The sequence below is a fragment of the Xiphophorus couchianus genome, chromosome 18 (genome assembly GCF_001444195.1).
Source record: "Xiphophorus couchianus chromosome 18, X_couchianus-1.0, whole genome shotgun sequence".
Taxonomy (NCBI): domain Eukaryota; kingdom Metazoa; phylum Chordata; class Actinopteri; order Cyprinodontiformes; family Poeciliidae; genus Xiphophorus; species Xiphophorus couchianus.
The window spans coordinates 365,966-385,557 of NC_040245.1; the positions used below are offsets into that span (position 1 = coordinate 365,966).

The 19,592-nt window shown below is 42.5% G+C and overlaps 1 protein-coding gene and 1 long non-coding RNA gene across 3 annotated transcripts in view; one reads left to right on the forward strand and one right to left on the reverse strand.

Annotated features, from left to right (window-relative positions):
* dlc (deltaC) overlaps window positions 1-19,592 on the forward strand; it is a 323,636-nt gene that overhangs the window by 99,765 nt on the left and 204,279 nt on the right. For both annotated transcript variants that reach the window (XM_027998937.1, XM_027998938.1), the window contains exon 6: window positions 5,462-5,631. In XM_027998937.1, coding sequence (XP_027854738.1) covers window positions 5,462-5,631 — 170 coding nt within the window. The remainder of the gene's footprint in view (window positions 1-5,461; window positions 5,632-19,592) is intronic.
* LOC114133214 (uncharacterized) lies at window positions 8,531-11,073 on the reverse strand. The gene is made up of 2 exons (XR_003593122.1): window positions 9,137-11,073; window positions 8,531-8,950 (listed from the first exon to the last, which is right to left on the reverse strand). It is a non-coding gene; the product is annotated as an uncharacterized LOC114133214 (long non-coding RNA).

Here is a 19,592-nt window from a genome sequence, read left to right on the forward strand (position 1 = left end):
CTCAGGCTGGAGTACAGAAAATCTGTTTTTCAGTGGGATTCCCACAGAGTCAGAATGTTTTGAGGCCCGGGCTGGTCGCTCTGTCCTTGGGAGCGCGGTCGGTGGAACCGTTTTGGTTGCAGCTGCTTGTTTGTTTTTCTTTGGTGGAGCAGGTGTTGAGGTTGAAGGTGGGTTTCGGCTCAGAGCCGGCCACGCTGATTCGTCCAGGTGAGGGGTTCTCCCTGTCAGTCGTCTCATCGGATCTGCGGTGTGAGACTTTTGCTTCGGCTTGGCACCCAGAGCGTTCCAGGGTGAGCTGCTTGATGCGAGGCGTACAACCTCTCCGTTGATTTGAGGAAGAGTTGTCTGATTTCCATTAGTGTTGATTTCAAAGTTAACCTCCAGCAGTTTAATCTTCCTTTCTATAGACTGAAGTCGGTGTATAATACTGCTAATGTCCTTGGGGTCGGCCAGAGGCATTTTGTCCTGGTTCAACTTGGAGATGAAGAAAAGTAAGGTAAAAATAAAAGTAAGAAAATCCCTCAGTCCTTAGGTTTGTAGTAATCCAGTTATGATGTTGAAAATGTGAATATAACTATAAAAACTGTCACTTTAAAAATAACTCAGGCAAAGTTATCAGTAAAGACGGGAGAGAGCAGGACAAGCTGTTCCTCCTTCAGCTGCCACACCAATTCCCAATTCCAATATCTGCATGCCCTCTCTATTTTCCTCAAATATCAACCTATTGATATAAAACTCATCCCAGCAGTTCATAGAACTACTCTGATTATGTAGAAAAGGTGAAATTCTTCTTAACTCTTAATTCCTCCATGTTAGCAGGGAGATGCATTTTTTGGCAATATGGATTTTGTTCCTGCAGATATATGCATGCTCTATCTATTTTCCCCAAATATTGTCCTATTGGTATGAAACAAATACAGTAGCTCAGAGAACAGGAATGATTATGTAGGAAAGTGAAATCCTTCCTAAGTCTCTATTTGGCTCAGGGATGCATATTTTGACAAACCAAATTATGAGCTGTCGATATTTACAGGCCCTGTTTTTATTTGATCTTATGAATTCATTATGTCACAACAAAGGGTAAGACAGCAATAAGTGGTTCCACCATCACTGTGTCAAGAAACCCCCAGCTGACACAGATTGATGAATGTGAGCTACTTAAGAGTTAGATTTGAGTAAAGTGGGAGCAAATGGTTCCAAATTCTCAAAGATTGTTATGTGCGATAGCATGTAGTATACTAGAAATTTTCTTAATCCAGTAATCTGTCATATTTTACATTAGAACGGGATTTACCAGAAAGTCTACACTCGTCTTTTCAGGAAGTCTTAATTTTTGTTCCCTGCTATCAGCCAGTTTCCATCCTCTTATATCAGCAATGGAAAATTATAAATACTAAATATAAAAAATATAAATGTGTTGGAAAACTGTGTTTGGTTTCTGACTTTTATTTGTCAGGCTTACGTGACAAAAGTTGAAAAAAGACTAATTCTCTTGGCGTTTAGAATAGTAACAAAAAACAGCGTAGGAAGACCTTATTTATTCATGTATTTTACAATTTTATTATTGCTTCTTTTTAAAACAACAGCAGCTGATTAAACTGAATGTTACAACCTTGACATGATTATATGAGTTGTTTTACCGAGAAATCAATCAGAAGCACCGTGGAGATGATCAGATCTGTCAGATCCGCCTCTCTGGCTGCAATGCGCGCTCCTGACACAGGGGGACAGATTTTCATACAAGACCGGTAAGTGGTTCTATTGACCGTTCACGTTACGCAATCATTTGAGGCGCCATGATGGACGTTGGAAGTGAGGGACGGGAGTATTGAACAGAGCGACTGAAGGTTTTCCAAAGATTTTTTTATTCGTGGCTTCTCCTTGTTTGAATCGAGTTAATTTATCTGTGAACGTTGCTCACCTGGTTGGGCTCGTAGATGGCGGGATTTACAGAAGCTAGCTTAGAAACCGACCGGAACCTCCTCCCTCCTGACGAGTTGATCAAATTACCGACTTTTGCTGAATTCACACCACATGATTTATATCACTGTGTCATAAACGACGTTTCCCCTGAAACCTGGCTGCCTTAAAAACGAACAAAAGATGAGAAGCTAACCAGCTAACCAGCTGTTTCCATACAGGCTACATGACGGTGCACCGTCTCCATGGTTACTAATGGTTACACGCGTACCTTCTCCATAACGTGGTATTTGATATCTTTCTAATCATTATAAAGTAAATGAACGTTAATCTTCTTACCTTGTAAAAAGCGTTAGCTGCTTGTCCGTGATTACTGCCAGTCATCATGACTGACAGCTGCTGTCCATCGCCTACATCTTCCCTCATCATTAAGAGTTATAAAATAAAATGACAAGTTTGGTTTTCATCCTCGTCTGTCTGTGCAGCGAACCGCGCAGCAGCCTGTGACCAGAATGTGAAATCAGCTGACTAAAAGCGACATTAGGCTGCAGAGGTCTGGTTTCGGACTAACTTTAAAGGAGCTCATTGGTTGTTTTGACATCGGTCCATGATGGAGCGGGTGGAGTTCGTTGGAGTGTGACATCACGTGCAAAGGGTCAATAGCTCTGTGTCCATCAACTGTTTAGGGTCCGGTGTCGGTCATTGGTTCCACATTCAGTGCTGGTGGCAATAGCATTAGCTCCATTAGCATTCAAAGAGCTTCCAGCGCTGTCTGTCTGATGTTTCTAACAGTAGCAACTGGGTTTAGGTGCTTTGTGAATAAAAACTGTCGACACGCCATTTGGTTTTAGCTTGGAAGGTAATGATCATCTGCATGCCCAAGCTTTCATGGGGCCCTCAGCGAAATGTGGTTTTGGGGCCCTCTATTCCTGTTAATAATGCTGACTGGCTGCAATCAACAGTCAGATGATTAGGTCATTCACACACCTGCTAAAGTTATTGTATCTCTGACAGAGCTGTTGACATTATATCCTATGTGTACGTATCATATAGGATACATTTATCGGTGACAATTTCCTTAATTTTGGGGGATCGAAGATTACATGTGAAGCTGATCTTATCCCCTAATCTTATCTTGCTTAGCAAAGGTTTATAAATCATCTCTGTCCTCTTCTGCTCTGCAGTGAGAGGTTTGACTGACAGACCGACCCACCGGGTCTGAACGTTTACAGTTAACAATAGTGTCCCCACTGTTACCAACACTATTGATAGTGGGTAGTAGTTATCGCACTATTGCCAAATATAGCAACATCTATATAGTAATATAGATTTTGATATCTATAGATACTGTAGATAGAGGTTGGTAATATGTATATTACCAACATCTATATGGTAATATACATAGATGTTGCTATATTTAGCCACGTAGCCTGATGTATAATCATTTTGCTAGACAATTTCAAACTTTGAGAAGTTTTCAAACACGTTTTGAATCCAAAAAACCTCAGTAATATACAGGGTCAACCTCGAGAATCAACAGATTTAAAGTTAAAACTCAGTTTCACACAAATTCAAGCATTCTTGCATAAATGGTTGGCTGTTGAATTGAAACTTTCACGGTCGCTATCAAGCAAATTTTCTATTAGCACAAATCTTCTTGATAAACATTACATCACCAAGAGGCATGAAAACAAACCTTCGTCTTGTTTTTTTATTCCTCGTCTTTGTTTTTTCTCTCCATGAAGGATAATTCCTTTTTTGTGACATTGTTTTAATAACTTATCCTCCACCGGTGCTTTGGAGGTTTGGATGCGCTCTGCATTGCAGCTCATATTACCGGTGAAGGGTGACCAACTGCGGCTGCCCAGGGCCCCCAAGAGCAGTTTCCTTTTCTTTTTGTCCATATAAGAAAGATTTCTACTTACATTATCAAATATATTTTATGACAAAAAAAAATTCACAACCTTGTATTGAAATTCTGTGTTTTTGTTAATATAATCACATAAAATTCATTACTAAAAAAAAAAATCAGTTCCCCCTAGCGGCCTTGGGGCCATAAGAGGCTACTTAGTTTGCTTATACCTTGGGCTGGCCTTGATCACCTGTTAGAGCCTTCATCAATTTTGCTTGTACAAATGACAGTCTTCTGGAGAGAAATGTTGAGGGCACAATAGTACATCCTTCAGTAGTTGTGTTTGGCTCTGGCTCTCTCTCACTGCACTCTTCTTTTTTTCATGTGGGGAAGCGATCCAGACTCACTTCACTGTTTCTCTATACATTACAGCCAACAGTGTATCTAAAATTACACCAGTCAAACGCAATATGATAAACAACTACTCCTATAAAGTTAGCCTTCCTGTGTTTACTATGTAGATCCCAGTACAGAATGGACCAAACCGCGTCACCAACCAATCAGGTGAAAAAATGACGACCTCCATGGGCGAGAAGATAACAAAAGATGTAATTTTTTAAAAGTAATTATGAGTTTTGGCGTATCACAAACAGCAACAAGTCTGCCTGACTGGAATAGAGATGACATTTGATGCAGGATTGTGGCAGCAGAAAAAAAGGGGGAAAACGCTGCATGACTACAAGACAAGGTCGACAGTTCCTCCATGGGTTGGCCTAACGCAGCGTCCAACCGAGGAACAACACGAATTTTACCAAGTCTCAGCACAGACAGAGCCACTTGCTGATCAGCGTGTTGAGATGGAAACGCACACACCGCTCATAATCTTTGTTCACAGAAATATAATTCTCACTGCATGCTCAACGCACACCTCTGAAAGCACCACTATAGGTTATATTTGTGCTTCACATTGAGCTTGCATAAGCAGAGCTAACGCGGTGGCTTTTAAACTTGATGCCTACCATGATGAAGAATTCTCCAAAGGAAAAATATTCCTCTCCAGGGTCCATATAAATCCTGATACAGGTGAAGCTTTTCTGCTAGAACACCTTAGAAATAGTCCAGTTTGAGTGAAGGCTGGTGCATGTGATCTGCACCGAGGTGAACTATAGAGATGCCACCGACGCGCTAGGCGACCGACGCGCTAGGTGACCGACGCGCTAGGTGACCGACGCACTAGGTGACAGACATGGTAGTCGACCGACGCACTAGAGGTGACCGACGCGCTAGGCTACCGACGAGCTAGGTAACAGACGCGCTAGTAGAGCGAAGCATTAGAGGTGACCGACGTGCTAATAGACCGACGCTAATCGACCAACGCGCTAGGCGACCGACGCCTCTAGCGACTGGTTAAATGCCTAGCTGGTCAGTCGCCTAGCGCTAGGCGACCGACCAGCTAGCCACAGCCACAATAATATCCATATCAGCCAAGATGGAATATTGATCAATATCCCCCTTTGGATGTAACCCTACTTACTGAGAAACTATAACGTGTTTCATTTATTTTTCAGTAACTGTCCTAGAACTAGACCTAGAACTCATCATTTCCAGCAGGATCCAGTTGTTTTAGGTTCTCCGGCTTCTGATGTTTCATTTTGCTAATTTCCCCCTTCCTTTCTCTCTCGGCTCCAGACCTCAACTACTGCACCAACCACCGGCCGTGCCAGAACCAAGCGTCCTGCACCAACACCGGCGAAGGCAGCTACACCTGCAGCTGCCGACCCGGCTTCTCCGGCGTCGACTGCGAGATCAAGACCAATGAGTGTGACAGCACCCCCTGCAGGAACGGAGGAAGCTGCACAGTACGTCACCAGAACCACACCAGAACCACATCAGAACCACATAAGAACCACATCAAAACCACACAAGTACCACACCAGAACCACATCAGAACCTCATCAGAACCACAAAAGAACCGCACCAGAACCACACAAGAGCCACAATAGAACCACATCAGAACCACAATAGAACCGCATCAGAACCACATCAGAACCACACAAGGACTGCACCAGAACCACATCAGAACCACAAAAGAACCACACAAGAATCACAATAGAAGGACCACAGCAACATCAGAGCCACCATAGAACCTCACCAGAACCATCACAGAACCACAATCGAGCCACATTAGAATCACACAACAAATACATCAGAACCACACCAGAACCATCATAGAACCACGCCAGAACCAAACAAGAGCCACCATAGTACCACGCCAAGTCCACACCAGAACCATCATAGAACCACATCAGAAACAGACCAGAACCACAAAAGAACCACACAAGAACTACATCAGAACCATCATAGAACCACATCAGAACCACACAAGAGCAACATCAGAATCGCAATAGAACCACACCAGAACCAGAAAAGAACCACACAAGAACCATACCAGAACCGCAAAAGAACCGCACCAGAGCCACCATAGAACCACACCAGAACCAGACCCGAACCACAATAGAACCACCCCAGAACCACAGCAGAACCACACAAGAACTACATCAGAACCATCGTAGAACCACATCAGAACCACACAAGAGCAACATCAGAACCGCAATAGAACCACACCAGAACCCATCCATCCATCCATCCATCTTCTTCCGCTTATCCGGGGTCGGGTCGCGGGGGTAGCAGCTTCAGAAGGGAGGCCCAGACTTCCCTCTCCCCAGCCACTTCTTCTAGCTCTTCTGGGGGAATCCCGAGGCGTTCCCAGGCCAGCCGAGAGACATAGTCCCTCCAGCGTGTCCTGGGTCTTCCCCGGGGCCTCCTCCCGGTGGGACGTGCCCGGAACACCTCACCAGGGAGGCGTCCAGGAGGCATCCTGACCAGATGCTCCTCAACTGGCTCCTCTCGATGTGAAGGAGCAGCGGCTCTACTCTGAGTCCCTCCCGGATGACTGAGCTTCTCACCCTATCTCTAAGGGAGAGCCCAGCCACCCTACGGAGAAAACCCATTTCGGCCGCTTGTATCCGCGATCTCGTTCTTTCGGTCATGACCCAAAGCTCATGACCATAGATGGTCACACCAGAACCACACCAGAATTATCATAGAACCACGCCAGAACTATGGAGGAATTTAAAGGTGCCTAAACTCATAGAGTATATAAATAAAGGCTAAATAAGACTCGGAACTCCATCTGCTCATAGTCAAAACGAGAAGAGATTTTAATGCACATCCTTGGAACTAAACATCACAAACACATCGTTACAGTAGTCCCAAAATCTCTTGCCTTCTACTTCTGGTATCAGTTTTTTATAGGGTCCGAGCTCTACTGGTGTGTATTGGAAAGCCTTGACCAATGGCGTTGCTTTTCTCCATTTACGTAGTTCATTTGACTCCGTCTTACACTGGATGTGTATTGGAAGTTCCTTGGAAATATTAAGACCTATTGACCTCCAACATCTGCTCCATTTCAAAGGTGCAAAACAAGCTAGTTATTATTCTTATCTATCCAAACAGAGGTTCCTTCCCACGTCTTGAGCTCCGGCCCAGTTCCTTTGCTGGCGAGCAGGAGAAATGTCTGGCCCTGAACTTTCTTGCACAACAGCTTAAACTAACAACTTTCCTCTCTTTAATGATTGTTATTCCAAATCTTCTCCAAATCTGAATTTCTTTCTGACTTCTAGGTCAGATTGATCCAATCCATTTGACACAATACATTTATTTTAGGTTAAAACATCTCTTAGTGCGAACCAACCAACAAACATAATTTTTAACTATTAATATAATTATATTCCTCTACATATCCCCCCTAAAATAAGTACAATTATTTTCTAATTAGGAATGATTTTCTTAAAGAGAATTGTATGGGTAGAGGTCTACTTATGAACCAGTGAAGACAAAAATTTAATGTAGATAACACAATTACAATCTTATTCAATATATCATTAACAAGTTTACCTTACAGTGAATGTATAATTACAGTGCATTGCTCTCCCATGGCCAACAGTTCCACCTGTATAGGATCGAAAAACCCTGTCTGTGCATCTTTCATTCAAGGGAAAAAATTCTCCTATGGCCCCAGAGGCAACCACCCGCAGGCACCTCTACAGAACCACACAAGAACCACCATAGAACCATGCCAGAACCACACAAGAACCACACCAGAACCACCATAGAACCACACCAGAACCCCACAAGAACCTGATAGAACCACACTAGAACTGAATGATAACAAAACATAATTATTCTAACATTCCTCCCTATTTATAATTTTTACATACAGTTGCAAAATTTAAGAAAAAGAAAAATAGAATATATATATATATATATATATACCACAAGCATACTGCAACATCAGGAAAAAGGAGCACGAGAAACTAGAGAAATACCAGGGCCTCAGGGAGGAACTGGAGAGGCCTGGAAGGTGAAGACCACAGTGGTGCCTGTGGTCATCGGGGCCCTCGGGGCAGTCACCCCCAAACTGGACCAATGGCTACAACAGATCCCAGGAACAACATCAGACATCTCAGTCCAGAAATGTGCAGTCCTTGGCACAGCCAAGATACTGCGCAGAACCCTCAAGCTCCCAGGCCTCTGGTAGAGGACCCGAGCTCAGAGGATAAGAACCACCCGCGGTGGGTGAGAAGGGAATTTTTTTTATATACATATATTATGTTGCCAGGTAAAAGAATACAAACACAGGAAAGAAGAAAGAATATAATGTTATAGAAGAAACAGTATAAACCAAATGCATTTTTCATCACAAACATAATTTGTTTTCACATGTTCAGTGTAGGAGACATTAAGCAAATGATTTAATCTGTTTATTAATTAAAGAACATCATCATGTTCCTGTTTTCAGTTCATCTTCATTCTTCTGGAACCATATATAGTCCTCATCTGTCAGAGGTTACCCATACCATCTGATAGCTGATCAGAGCAGTGTTAAATGTCTTTAGCATCATGCTACAAAGACATAGAATGATGTAAGTTGTAAAAGACAGAATAGGATCAGTACAGTCAAGGTGGATGTTCCAATCTTTAACAAAAGCTGCCACCATGGTCCAGAGGTGAGCCAAGAAACAAGGTCAAAAGGTTGTGACCCCTGAGTTGCACTGTCCATATAGTCCTTACGGTCTTCCAATTCATGCAGGGCATCATGTATAGTTCCTCCAGTTCCTGTTTCGTCAGGGACGAAATGTGTAGCACGCTGAGCCTATGATCTTGCAGACACCTACCTGAGAGGCTGTGAGAAGATCTAACATAACACAGTTTTGCAGGACCATGTTTCTCGATGCAGTCAGCGCTTTTGCAGTGCCGTTGGCTAGCTGGCAAGTGTTGTTGATGAGACACAGCAGGATGCACCTGTTGATCCCAACGTGTTCTCAAACTTCAGCTACTCCCACCCATGGGAATAGGCTTTGCATAAACCTTTCTCTGCCGGCCCAGATACTGAATTTCCAAGGAACTATAGATTTTGTAGCAAGGCATCCTCACCTTTGGACTTCCAGCATGATGTCTCTGCTAGTGCGGTAGCGTCCATGGCTGTGAGCATCCTGAACCTTTCCTGAACCTTTTTCAGGAAAGTCACTGGGTTGGACAGGGGAACCAGGGCACACAGTCCTCCCCAATTTCTGGGAAGAGAAGCATAAGCAGTGTGTCCACACAGAAAGTACCAATCTGCCATTGTCCTGGATCCTCTGTTCCCTGGAATGATGGTTCTGCAGATGGTGAAGCTTTGACATCCCCTGGTCTTGCTGCCGATGTCGAACCTCCTTACCTTGAGAAGGTTAACTCTGGTACAGTTGCGGTCAGACTTCCATCTTATGGAACAGTCAGTACTGATGTGGTTCATCGCTTGGCAGGTTTTACAGTCGAAAAAGTCTGCCTTCTTGTCACAGAAAGTCTAGATTTTGTTACACTGGTTCCATGGGATGGTCCCCAAAACGGTAGTGCCATTGTTATACACATAGACACCAAGGGGTCCTGGCTTAAAACTAACCAAAGTGATTACTTCTGGTAGTCAGAGGTCCATCTGTGGCAGGGGCATGGTGTCACAAACAAAGTTGTTGTTGTTTGGTTATGTTTCCAGGTCTCAGTCCAGAGTTGTGTGTAGAGCAGGGTACCTATTCATCAGTTGCCACCACAAGTTGGTGCTGTAGTCATGTGGATGAGTCTGGAGGGAGGATGTGTCTGCTTCTCTTCTTATCCTGTTGAGAGTGAGACCACTCCCTCTGCAAAACAGTAGACATGCTGCAGTCACAGTAGAGGTTCCACCTGGCATGTGACCCCATTGCTGCTCAGAATACCCCCAGTATTCAGGACCCCCAGCCTAGCAGAGTGAGGATTTGTTGGTTTCTTCACTGACGTTGAGACGAACTGCCTTAAACGGCAGAACCCCTTTGAAGTCAGGCTTCCCTGTCACTCTGAATTAGAGGTCTAACACCCTCTGCACCTTACAGTGACTGAGATGTATCCAGCTGGGTCTTTCAGCAATCTTTACAGCAGTTGGTGTGGTTATCAGCACTTGGAATGGTCTCTCCCACTGTGGACTGGCCCAGCTCTTCCTTTTTATGACTTTGATATACACCCAGTCTGCTGGCTTGATGGGAGGGGTTTTCTGTGGGAGAGGAGAGTCAGAGGGCAGTAAATTTGCATTTGATACCTCTTTCTGTCTTAGAGTCCTAATCATCTAGTCTGCCAATGTTTGCTCCTCATCTGCTTTCTGTAAATCTGCAGAAAATATCGGTAATCTTTATGGTCTTCCATAAATTATTTCAAATGGTTAATCCTTCCTGTGTGGGTGTAATTCTCATGTAGAACTTCACCAAACCTAAACATTCTGGCCACAGCCTGTTAGATGTTTCCATACATTTTCTTAATCTGCTCTTCTCTATAAAAGGTTTGTGGTATGCCATGTGATGTAATAATAGTTTTACAAATAGCTTTAGCTACTGTCAGAGCATCTGTGTGCTTTGCTGGGACTATTTCAACCCATTTAGAAAATGCATCAGTCATTACCAAACAATATTTATATGGTCCACTTTGTGTAAGTTCAATAAAATCCATATGCATTGTCTGGAAGGGATAAGAAGGTTTTGGGAAACTTCCTCTTTTTGGTGTCATGTTTCCTTGAGAATTGTTTTTAACATAGACATGCAGTACAAACATTTTTAAGTAAGAATTAAATTTTTAATCCATATTTGGTAGTAATATAGTAATTATCCTCCCTGTTGACACATTGACAAATATCCATGTGTCAAAATTGCAGCTGTCTTACAGGGATTTTGGTAGGTTTGTCTATTTACTTGAAAAATTTGATCATCATTCAGTGTTGCCCCTTTAATTCTCATTTGTTTTCTTCATTTTATTCTAGGAAGTTTCCAGTTCCATGTTGTCCTGTTGCTGCTTCTTTTATTTAACATTTGATCAGCTGACCTGTTTTCATTATAAAACCTCATCCTTTCCTGTGGTGTGTGCTGAACACTTACAAACTGCTAGTTTTAGCTGGCAGTTATATTGTTTGTAGGAGAGCTGTTAGCAAAGAGGCAATTTATTAGAGATCTTACATGTGGATGTTGTTAGATTCATCAAGGTGGAACACTTCTGTTTTACTCCTGACAGATGGCACAACCCAGAGTTGGCTCTTCTGCAGAACATTGTTTTTTACTATTTTAAACAAAAATGACCACCCTGAAATTAAACCAAATCTCAAATCCTTTAATTCAATATTTCTTTATGAATTTAATAATCATCAATCAATCAAACCTAGATAAAAGGTTTTAAACTTAACGTAGAAAATATTACCTTTATTCGCAATCATTATTTTGGAGTAACTAGTTACTTAAAATATAAAAGTTTCTTTTAACCTTGCATTTTAAAACCAGCTGACAATTTTGTATTAATATTTATCTTTAGTTGTCAGGATCCTTATCTCAGACGTGTTAGAATCCAGCAGCAACTGAATTTCCTGCTGCTGTAACACTTCACCCATTTTAATGAAATTCATTTAAAGAATTAAACTCTAAATTAACTGTTTGATTTAAATGCAACAAATACTTTATGGCATATGAACACTGCAGTATGAATTATATATTTATTTATTTTTAGTTTTAAAACTTAGAGATATTTAATTTTAAATCCAAACTAGCATGTATTACCAGGATAGTCTTTAAAAAAGGAAAAAGAAAATTTTGCAAATCATTATTAGCTTAGAATCTTTGATAATTTTTAGTTGGTGTAATTTAGTGGCATAAGTTTTTGTTATTTCTTTGCTGAACTTTTAGTGATTGCAGTTTTCCCTTCAAGTTTCCCAACCTATGGCTCGTGGGCCATAAGAGGATCCTTAGCATTGGTCCTGCTGTTCAGGACTCAGAGTTAACAGGGACAAACTGAGAGAATTTGTCTAACATTGAACATAAAAGCCTCTAAGACTTCCTCTTCTGGCTAGATAATACGTGTGCAGAGTTAGCAAGCAAGCAAGTCTTCATTGCAATAACAGTGTATAACAGCTGTGTGTGTGATACAGTTATCTTTGGATGTCTCCTTTCTGTCTCACTGCACCCTCCTCCTCCTGCTGGAGCGTAATCCTCCCTCCTCTCTCTCGTCCAGCCCCCCCGTCTCTGGTGTTGGATCTTGAGTTGTCCAGACTGTCCCTCAGTCAATGACCATGTTGTACACAAATGAAACAAGCGTCAAATAGTTCAGTTTGTTGTCTTCATCTCTGAAGCATGTTATCCTTCCCTTCTCCACGCTGATGTCAGGGAGTAGATCAGCGGAGGTTGTAAGAGTTCAGTTCCATCCAAACACAGGAATGTAGTTTCAGTCCAATGTCCAGCAGGACACCATGCAGGAGTTTGCTGAATAGCAGTTCCCAGGTGTCAAGGAATTAAGATCAGCAGATACTTTAGTGTCTGGAGGTGATGGAACTCTTCTTTGTCTTCTTGATCGCCGTCATTAACTGGTGACGAAGAAGGGACTTCATCTGGTCCATGGCAGGACAGCTTCGAGTTGAGGTCAGAGGTTAGACCAAGGGTCGGCAACTCAACATATTGAAAGAGCCATTTTGGACCATAAAACAAAAAACAAATCTGTCTGGAGCCGCAAAAGATTAAAAGGCTTATATACTGTATGTTTATAATGAAGGCAAAACCAGCTTTAAGTGTTTATATTAGCTGTATTAGCCTCCCTGCGTCCTGGACGGAATGACGCACCACGTGACTCTGTTGTACAATGGTGCATTAAGTTTGCCTACAATATTAATATATTAATATTACAATATTAATATATTATGTTTCATTGCATTGATAAAATTAAAGAAATGCAATAAAGAAATCTGATGTTTGATGTCATTTTTATTATGAAGATTGACAGGGAAAGGGTCATTTTATTTTCATTTTGGAACCCGTAAAATCTGCTCCCAAATGCAGTTTGCATAGCGACGATTGCTCTTTGTAAATAATCACAGTTAAGTGTGTGATCGAACAAACAACTAAACGGAACATGCTTAACGTGCCGCTTATCTGGGCAACAAATGGAGAGCAATAAAACGCAACCTGCAGTTATAAAATAAAACAGCAGCCTTTTGAAAAGGTAAAGTATAAAATTAAATTAATACAGTTTAAGTTTGATTTCTGTGCAAATGCCAAGCAAGTCAGTGCAATGGTAAAATATAGCAGCATCCTCTTCTCTTTTGACACGCAGCCATCCTCGGATCTGAGCAACAAACACAATAATATCGCTAAATGTCATTCTAAATATGTATTGACAAAAATCACTAATCAATTTATAAAAACAACCACTTTGTTATTAAATATATGTACCTATGGCAGGATTGTGTTCTTACGTGTTTAATGTGATTTCTGTTTATGGACGTCACTGAACAGCTTCTCGACATAGAGCATGTAAGATGCAACTTTAATCTTGACGCGGCAGCTAATGTAACAAACCGTCCCTGGAAACGTTTTTCCACATTACCGTATTTTTCCGACTATAAGCCACTACTTTGTCCCCACACTTTGAACCATGCGGCTTATAGCCTGGTGCGACGTATGTATGTACGTTTCCAGTTATTTAAAAAAGAAATTGTAGGTGCCTCTTATAGTACGGTGCGCTCTATAGTCCAGAAAGTACAGCCTTTTTGTTATTTGACAACTTCTTGCCACAGAGCAAACATTCAGGTAATCCTTCCGTATTGGCAATGAATGCAAATGATTCGGTCCAAGAATTGTAGAATCTCTCCTCGGCTATTTTTCTCTTTTCCCCTTTGCTCTCCATGGCCCACCTCATACCCGTCGGTTTGCTTACAACAGCCACCTGCCTTGAGCCGCCTAGCTGAAAGAAACGTCACAGGCTATGACACAAATCTTTGTTGACAGAATTGTGAAAATGTAATATTTACTCTACATATTTTTATAGTATTGGAAAACATTAAGAATGATTGTGTCATATTTGTCCTCCTACTGTGTTTTTATTTCTAAATATATTTCATATATATCTTTTCTCTCTTTTGATTGTATAGTTTTAGCCATTTATTACCCAACATTTTTATAAGTTATTTACTTATTCAAACACATATAAACATGAAGCATGTTAAAACCCGTAGTCTCTTTTATCCTTTGCCTTGTTAGATTTTAAAATGTAGAATGTAAGTTAATTTAAGTTTAAATTAACTTAGTCTGAGTGAACAACTAATCAGAGACCAAGGAATTACTTTAAGTTTGTTGATCCTTAATGCTGAAGCTGTGAATCCAGCCAACAGAACTCCTCTCATTTGGAACCTAAGTGAGATATGAGTCTGGATAAAGTCCAGGTCGGTACCAAACTCTGTTCGCTGACCCCTCCAGACATACAGCCAAAGGATCATAGCACCAAGTTGGTGTTTTAATCTTTTGTAATTATTCTACCCAGTAATCAATACATTAAAAACATTGTTCTTAATGTATTGATTAAGAACAGATTAAGATTAAGAACAGAAAAATTTTCTCTTTTTTTATTGTTTCATTTCATTTCTCATCAAGTTGTTTTTGCACCTGTTAAATTTTTTTTACACTTAAGCTTCCCTCTTTAAGAAAGTCATAAGTCCTCTTTGAGCATGCAAAACAGTCAGGCTGCTACAAACTATCCTTTGAGGTTCCAGAACCCCTTGGGGATCCTCAGCAAGTGAGGAATTACAGCAACTCTTATTTCCCATTATTTTTAGTACTCTGCGATTTAGCTTAGTGTAGGTATTTTGTGCTTTTACTTCAAATAAAATGCTGAGTGCTTAAGAACAGGCTTCTAGGTCAAACTAAGTTTGACCGTTTTTTACATTGGATTCTAATTCCTATGACAAAAAGCCTACTGACAGAAGCACCATGCACACACACACACACACACACCCACACACACACACACACACACACACCCGCACACACACACACCCCCGCACGCACACACACACCCCCGCACGCACATACACACACACGCATGCACACACACAAAACATCCGGCTGGCTCCAAAAAGGTGGGGACTCAAATCTGCTCCTGTCTTTTATTTCATGTTATTTTCAATCAAATTGGGACTTGAACCCAATTATGGACGGGACTCCAACCCTCTTTTTATATATTTTTATATTATTTTATGGGGACTTCAACCCTAAATTGGGACATCAACCCAAATTAAAAGCGCTTATCAACTCACGTTTTTGTCGGTTAATCCTGTCCGGTCGGATCTCTTCACTCCGCTGCTGACAGACAGTCGGACCTAGGCGCTGGGCCAGCGAAGAATTCACTTCCTGGGACTTTATTAAAAGTCTTGCCGACTCTGGCCGTGCACGGGTTTCAGCGCATCGTTCCTCCGTCGGTCAGCGAACGGGTATGCTGAGATCCGGGTCATGGCACCAAGATGATAGGTAGTTCTCAAACCTACATAAAGAGAACCACAGACAACGTTTGAGTTTTCAACCAAGCTTCTGCAGAAGGAGACACAGAGAACTGTTCCTCCGAACAGTTCACCATGTGTTCTAACTCTCCGCAGCAAAGCCTATCTTTTTATTAAGCATGAGGAAAGAAAGGAGTCCAGAGTGAAATGTGGGAGAGTGATAAATCAAAGGAGGCTATTCTGAAACATTCTACACACAAGCAGTTTATGGAGGATCCCCAGATAAGGAGCAGCTGCAGCTTCAAGGTTTAGAGAAAAAGCAAGTTTTGTCTTTCACACAGTTTAACAGATTCCTCCTGTGAAAACCAAACCTATGAATGAAAAGCAAACTGGTGACCACTTATGTAAGAATGATAACAAAACATAATTATTCTAACAAGAACCACACCAGAACCCGATCAGAACCATCTTAGAAACACATCAGAACCACACCAGATCCATCACAGAACCACACAAGGACCACACCAGAACCACATCAGAACCACACAAGAACCATCATAGAACCACGGCAGAACCACCCTAGAACCTTGCCATATCCACACCAGAACCACCATAGAAACTCCCCAGAACCACACCACATCCATCATAGAACCACACAAGGACCACACCAGAACCTCATCAGAACCACACAAGGTTCACACAGTACCACACAAGAACCATCAAAGAACCATCATAGATGCACACACAGAACCACCATAGAACCACGCCAGAACCTCACCTGAACCATCGTAGAACCACGCCAGAACCACCATAGAACACACAAGAACCATCATAGAACCATCAGAACCACGTCAGAATCATAGAAGAACCACGCCAGAACCATCATAGAACCACATCAGAACCTCGCCAGAACCACACCAGAATGTCATCAGAACCACACAAGAACCACACCAGAACCACATCAGAACACACAAGAACCATCATAGAAACACACCAGAACCACCATAGAACCACATCAGAATCATCATAGAACCACATTAGAACCATCATAGAACCACAATAGTACCACATCAGAACAATCAAAGAACCACTCCAGAACCACCATAGAACCTCGCCAGATCCACACCTGAACCTCATCAGAACCACACCAGAACCATCATAGAACAACACCAAGAGCATCATAGAACCATGCCAGAACCACCATAGAACCACACCAGAACCACACAAGAACCATCATAGAACCACACCAAGAGCATCATAGAACCATGCCAGAACCACCATAGAACCACACAAGAACCACACCAGAACCATCATAGAACCTCAACAAAACCACGTCAGAACCATCATAGAACCACAATAGAACCACGTCAGAACCACACCAGAACCACCTTAGAAACTTGCCAGATCCCTCAGGGTCTGTCATTCGTATAGTAACACTGACCCCTACTGTCAAAATACTGGTGTAGATTTTCATCATCTTTGTTTCAATTTGATAGGGCAAGTTCTCTGTCTGATACAAGTTCCTTTCTCTGAAAACCCTGTTTCCCCGTCAATCTCTTTGTCTTATGTGGAGTATTACTGACCCCAAGTGGCGAATTACTGAAACTGTTTCAAAATAATCACTGCTGATGAAGGACATACTTTATATTATTTGTAACCAAAATTAATGAATCTTTGTACTCTAACCCACAAAACCGAATTAGTAAAAAAACAGAAAATATCTAACAATTTATATTTACAGAATTATCATCTATAAACATGGCCTATACGGCACAGATGCATTGTTCTGTATTTAATGGGTTGCTTTGATGTTGTTTAATGTTCTTGGAGAATTTATGTTTATCTGAACAGCTGTATTCATGCTGATTCTTGACACTTATGTTAATATTAGCAGTATTGCGTTTTCAGCAGCGCTCCCTGCTGAAGTTCGAAAAATCTCATGTAGATCAACAGATGTAGCGAGGATATATAGCTGACAGAATAACCTAGGGGGCGCAGTGGAGTCAAATTACAATTCAATGCTATTGGGCTCTCAGGAGGTGAACAAAGGTCATACATATCCAGTTTGGCGACGTTCGGACATACAGCATAAAAAACAGGTGACTTCCTGTCGGAAGTGGGCGGGGCTAAGGTGATGTCATCAAGTGACCGTGACAGTGTGATCAGGACTCGTTTGTAGTGAGACGTATGAAGTCTGATGCAGCTGTGGTTTTGCATTTGGAAGTTATTGAACCTTGATGTTTCATGGCGAATAGACAAAGTTTGACACTTAGCCACGCCCACATACTTTGATGTACGAGAAATCCTTTGATAATTTTTGACCTTTGATCCCTCAAGAGTGTACTGAGTGATTGTGAAGTCTGTATCTGAAAAACTGTAGGAGTTCGATCAGATACGACGTCAAACAAAGATGATGTAGACGCAGCGGCTCACCGACTCAAAGTTTGTCCTTTCCACTTTGCTCGGTTAAAAACACCTACAACCAACAAAATTTACTGGCCATTGGTCAAGCAATCGGGGAAGTCTGTCACAGGAGCTTTTCCGTGTCCACAACAACATTCCGGTCGATATTGCATGGACACCGGGCTCTCCCTGGATTACAATCCCATTATCTACGACAGGGCGACGGCGCAGAGATCGTAAACAAAAGAGGGGGTGTCGTAGCGGCGTGTTAGCGAGGCTCAGGAAACAGCCACACAAACCACCGCTACCAAGCATCTTTCTCTCCAACATGAGGTCTCTCGTTAACAAACTGGACGAATGGAAGCTGTGGATTGCAACTGACAACCTCATCCGGGAATGCTGCATTCTGTTGATCACGGAGACGTGGTTAAATCCAACCATACCGGACCCGGAGATCGAGCTAGCAGGCTACACAGCACACCGACAGGACCGATCAGCAGCTCCGGTAAGAAAAGAGGAGGTGGACTATGTGTTTATGTAAATAACAGCTGGTGTACGAACTCCACACTAGTTGTTAGCCACTGTTCTCCAGGCATGGAGTTCATCACAATTAAATGCAGACCCCGATACCTCCCACGTGAGTTTAACGCCATTTTACTCACTGCGGTTTACATAGCACCGGATGCTAACGCTAGCTCGACCGTGGGACTCCTGCATGATACTATCAGCAACAACCAGAACAAGTACCCCGAGGCTGTTCACATCGTCTCTGGGGACTTTAATCATGCTGATCTGAAATCAGTCCTCCCCAAATTCCATCAACACGTAAAGTGCACAACCAGGGGTGATAAAACTCTGGACAAGCTGGACACAAACATCAGACAGGCATACAGGGCTAAACCCTTAGCACACCTTGGCCAGTCTGATCACGTGTCCCTGCTACTGATCCCTGGTTACACCCCCCTGCGGAAACGTGTCCCCATTACAACCCGGACTGTCACCATCTGGCCTGAGGATGCCTCTCACCAACTACAGGACTGCTTCCAGAGAACTGACTGGGAGGTTTTTGCACATCAGGACCTGGAGAACTACACCTCAGCAGTCTTGGACTACATCAGGTTCTGCACAGACAATGTCACCAGGAACAGACTCATGAGGATCTATCCGAATAGGAAACCCTGGATGACTAAGGAGGTCCGGGGCCTCTTGAAAGCTAGGAACGCTGCTTTCAGGTCTGGGGACAAAGCACTCTACAGTTCTGCCAGAGCCAACCTGAGAAGAGGCATCTGCCAAGCTGAGGCATCATACAGAGGGAGAATAGAGAAGCAGCTCAGGAGCAACAACACCAGGCAGGTGTGGCAGGGTGTTCAGCACATTACAAGCTACAGATCCAGCAACCAGCCATGCACGGAGGGAACCACTTCCCTGGCAGAGGAGATGAATATCTTCTTTGCCCGCTTTGAGGCGACACCTACCACAGCTCCATCACAGCTGCCTGTCCACAGCAGCTCTGCTCTCACAGTAGAGGAGTGTGAGGTGAGGCAGGTGATGAGGAAG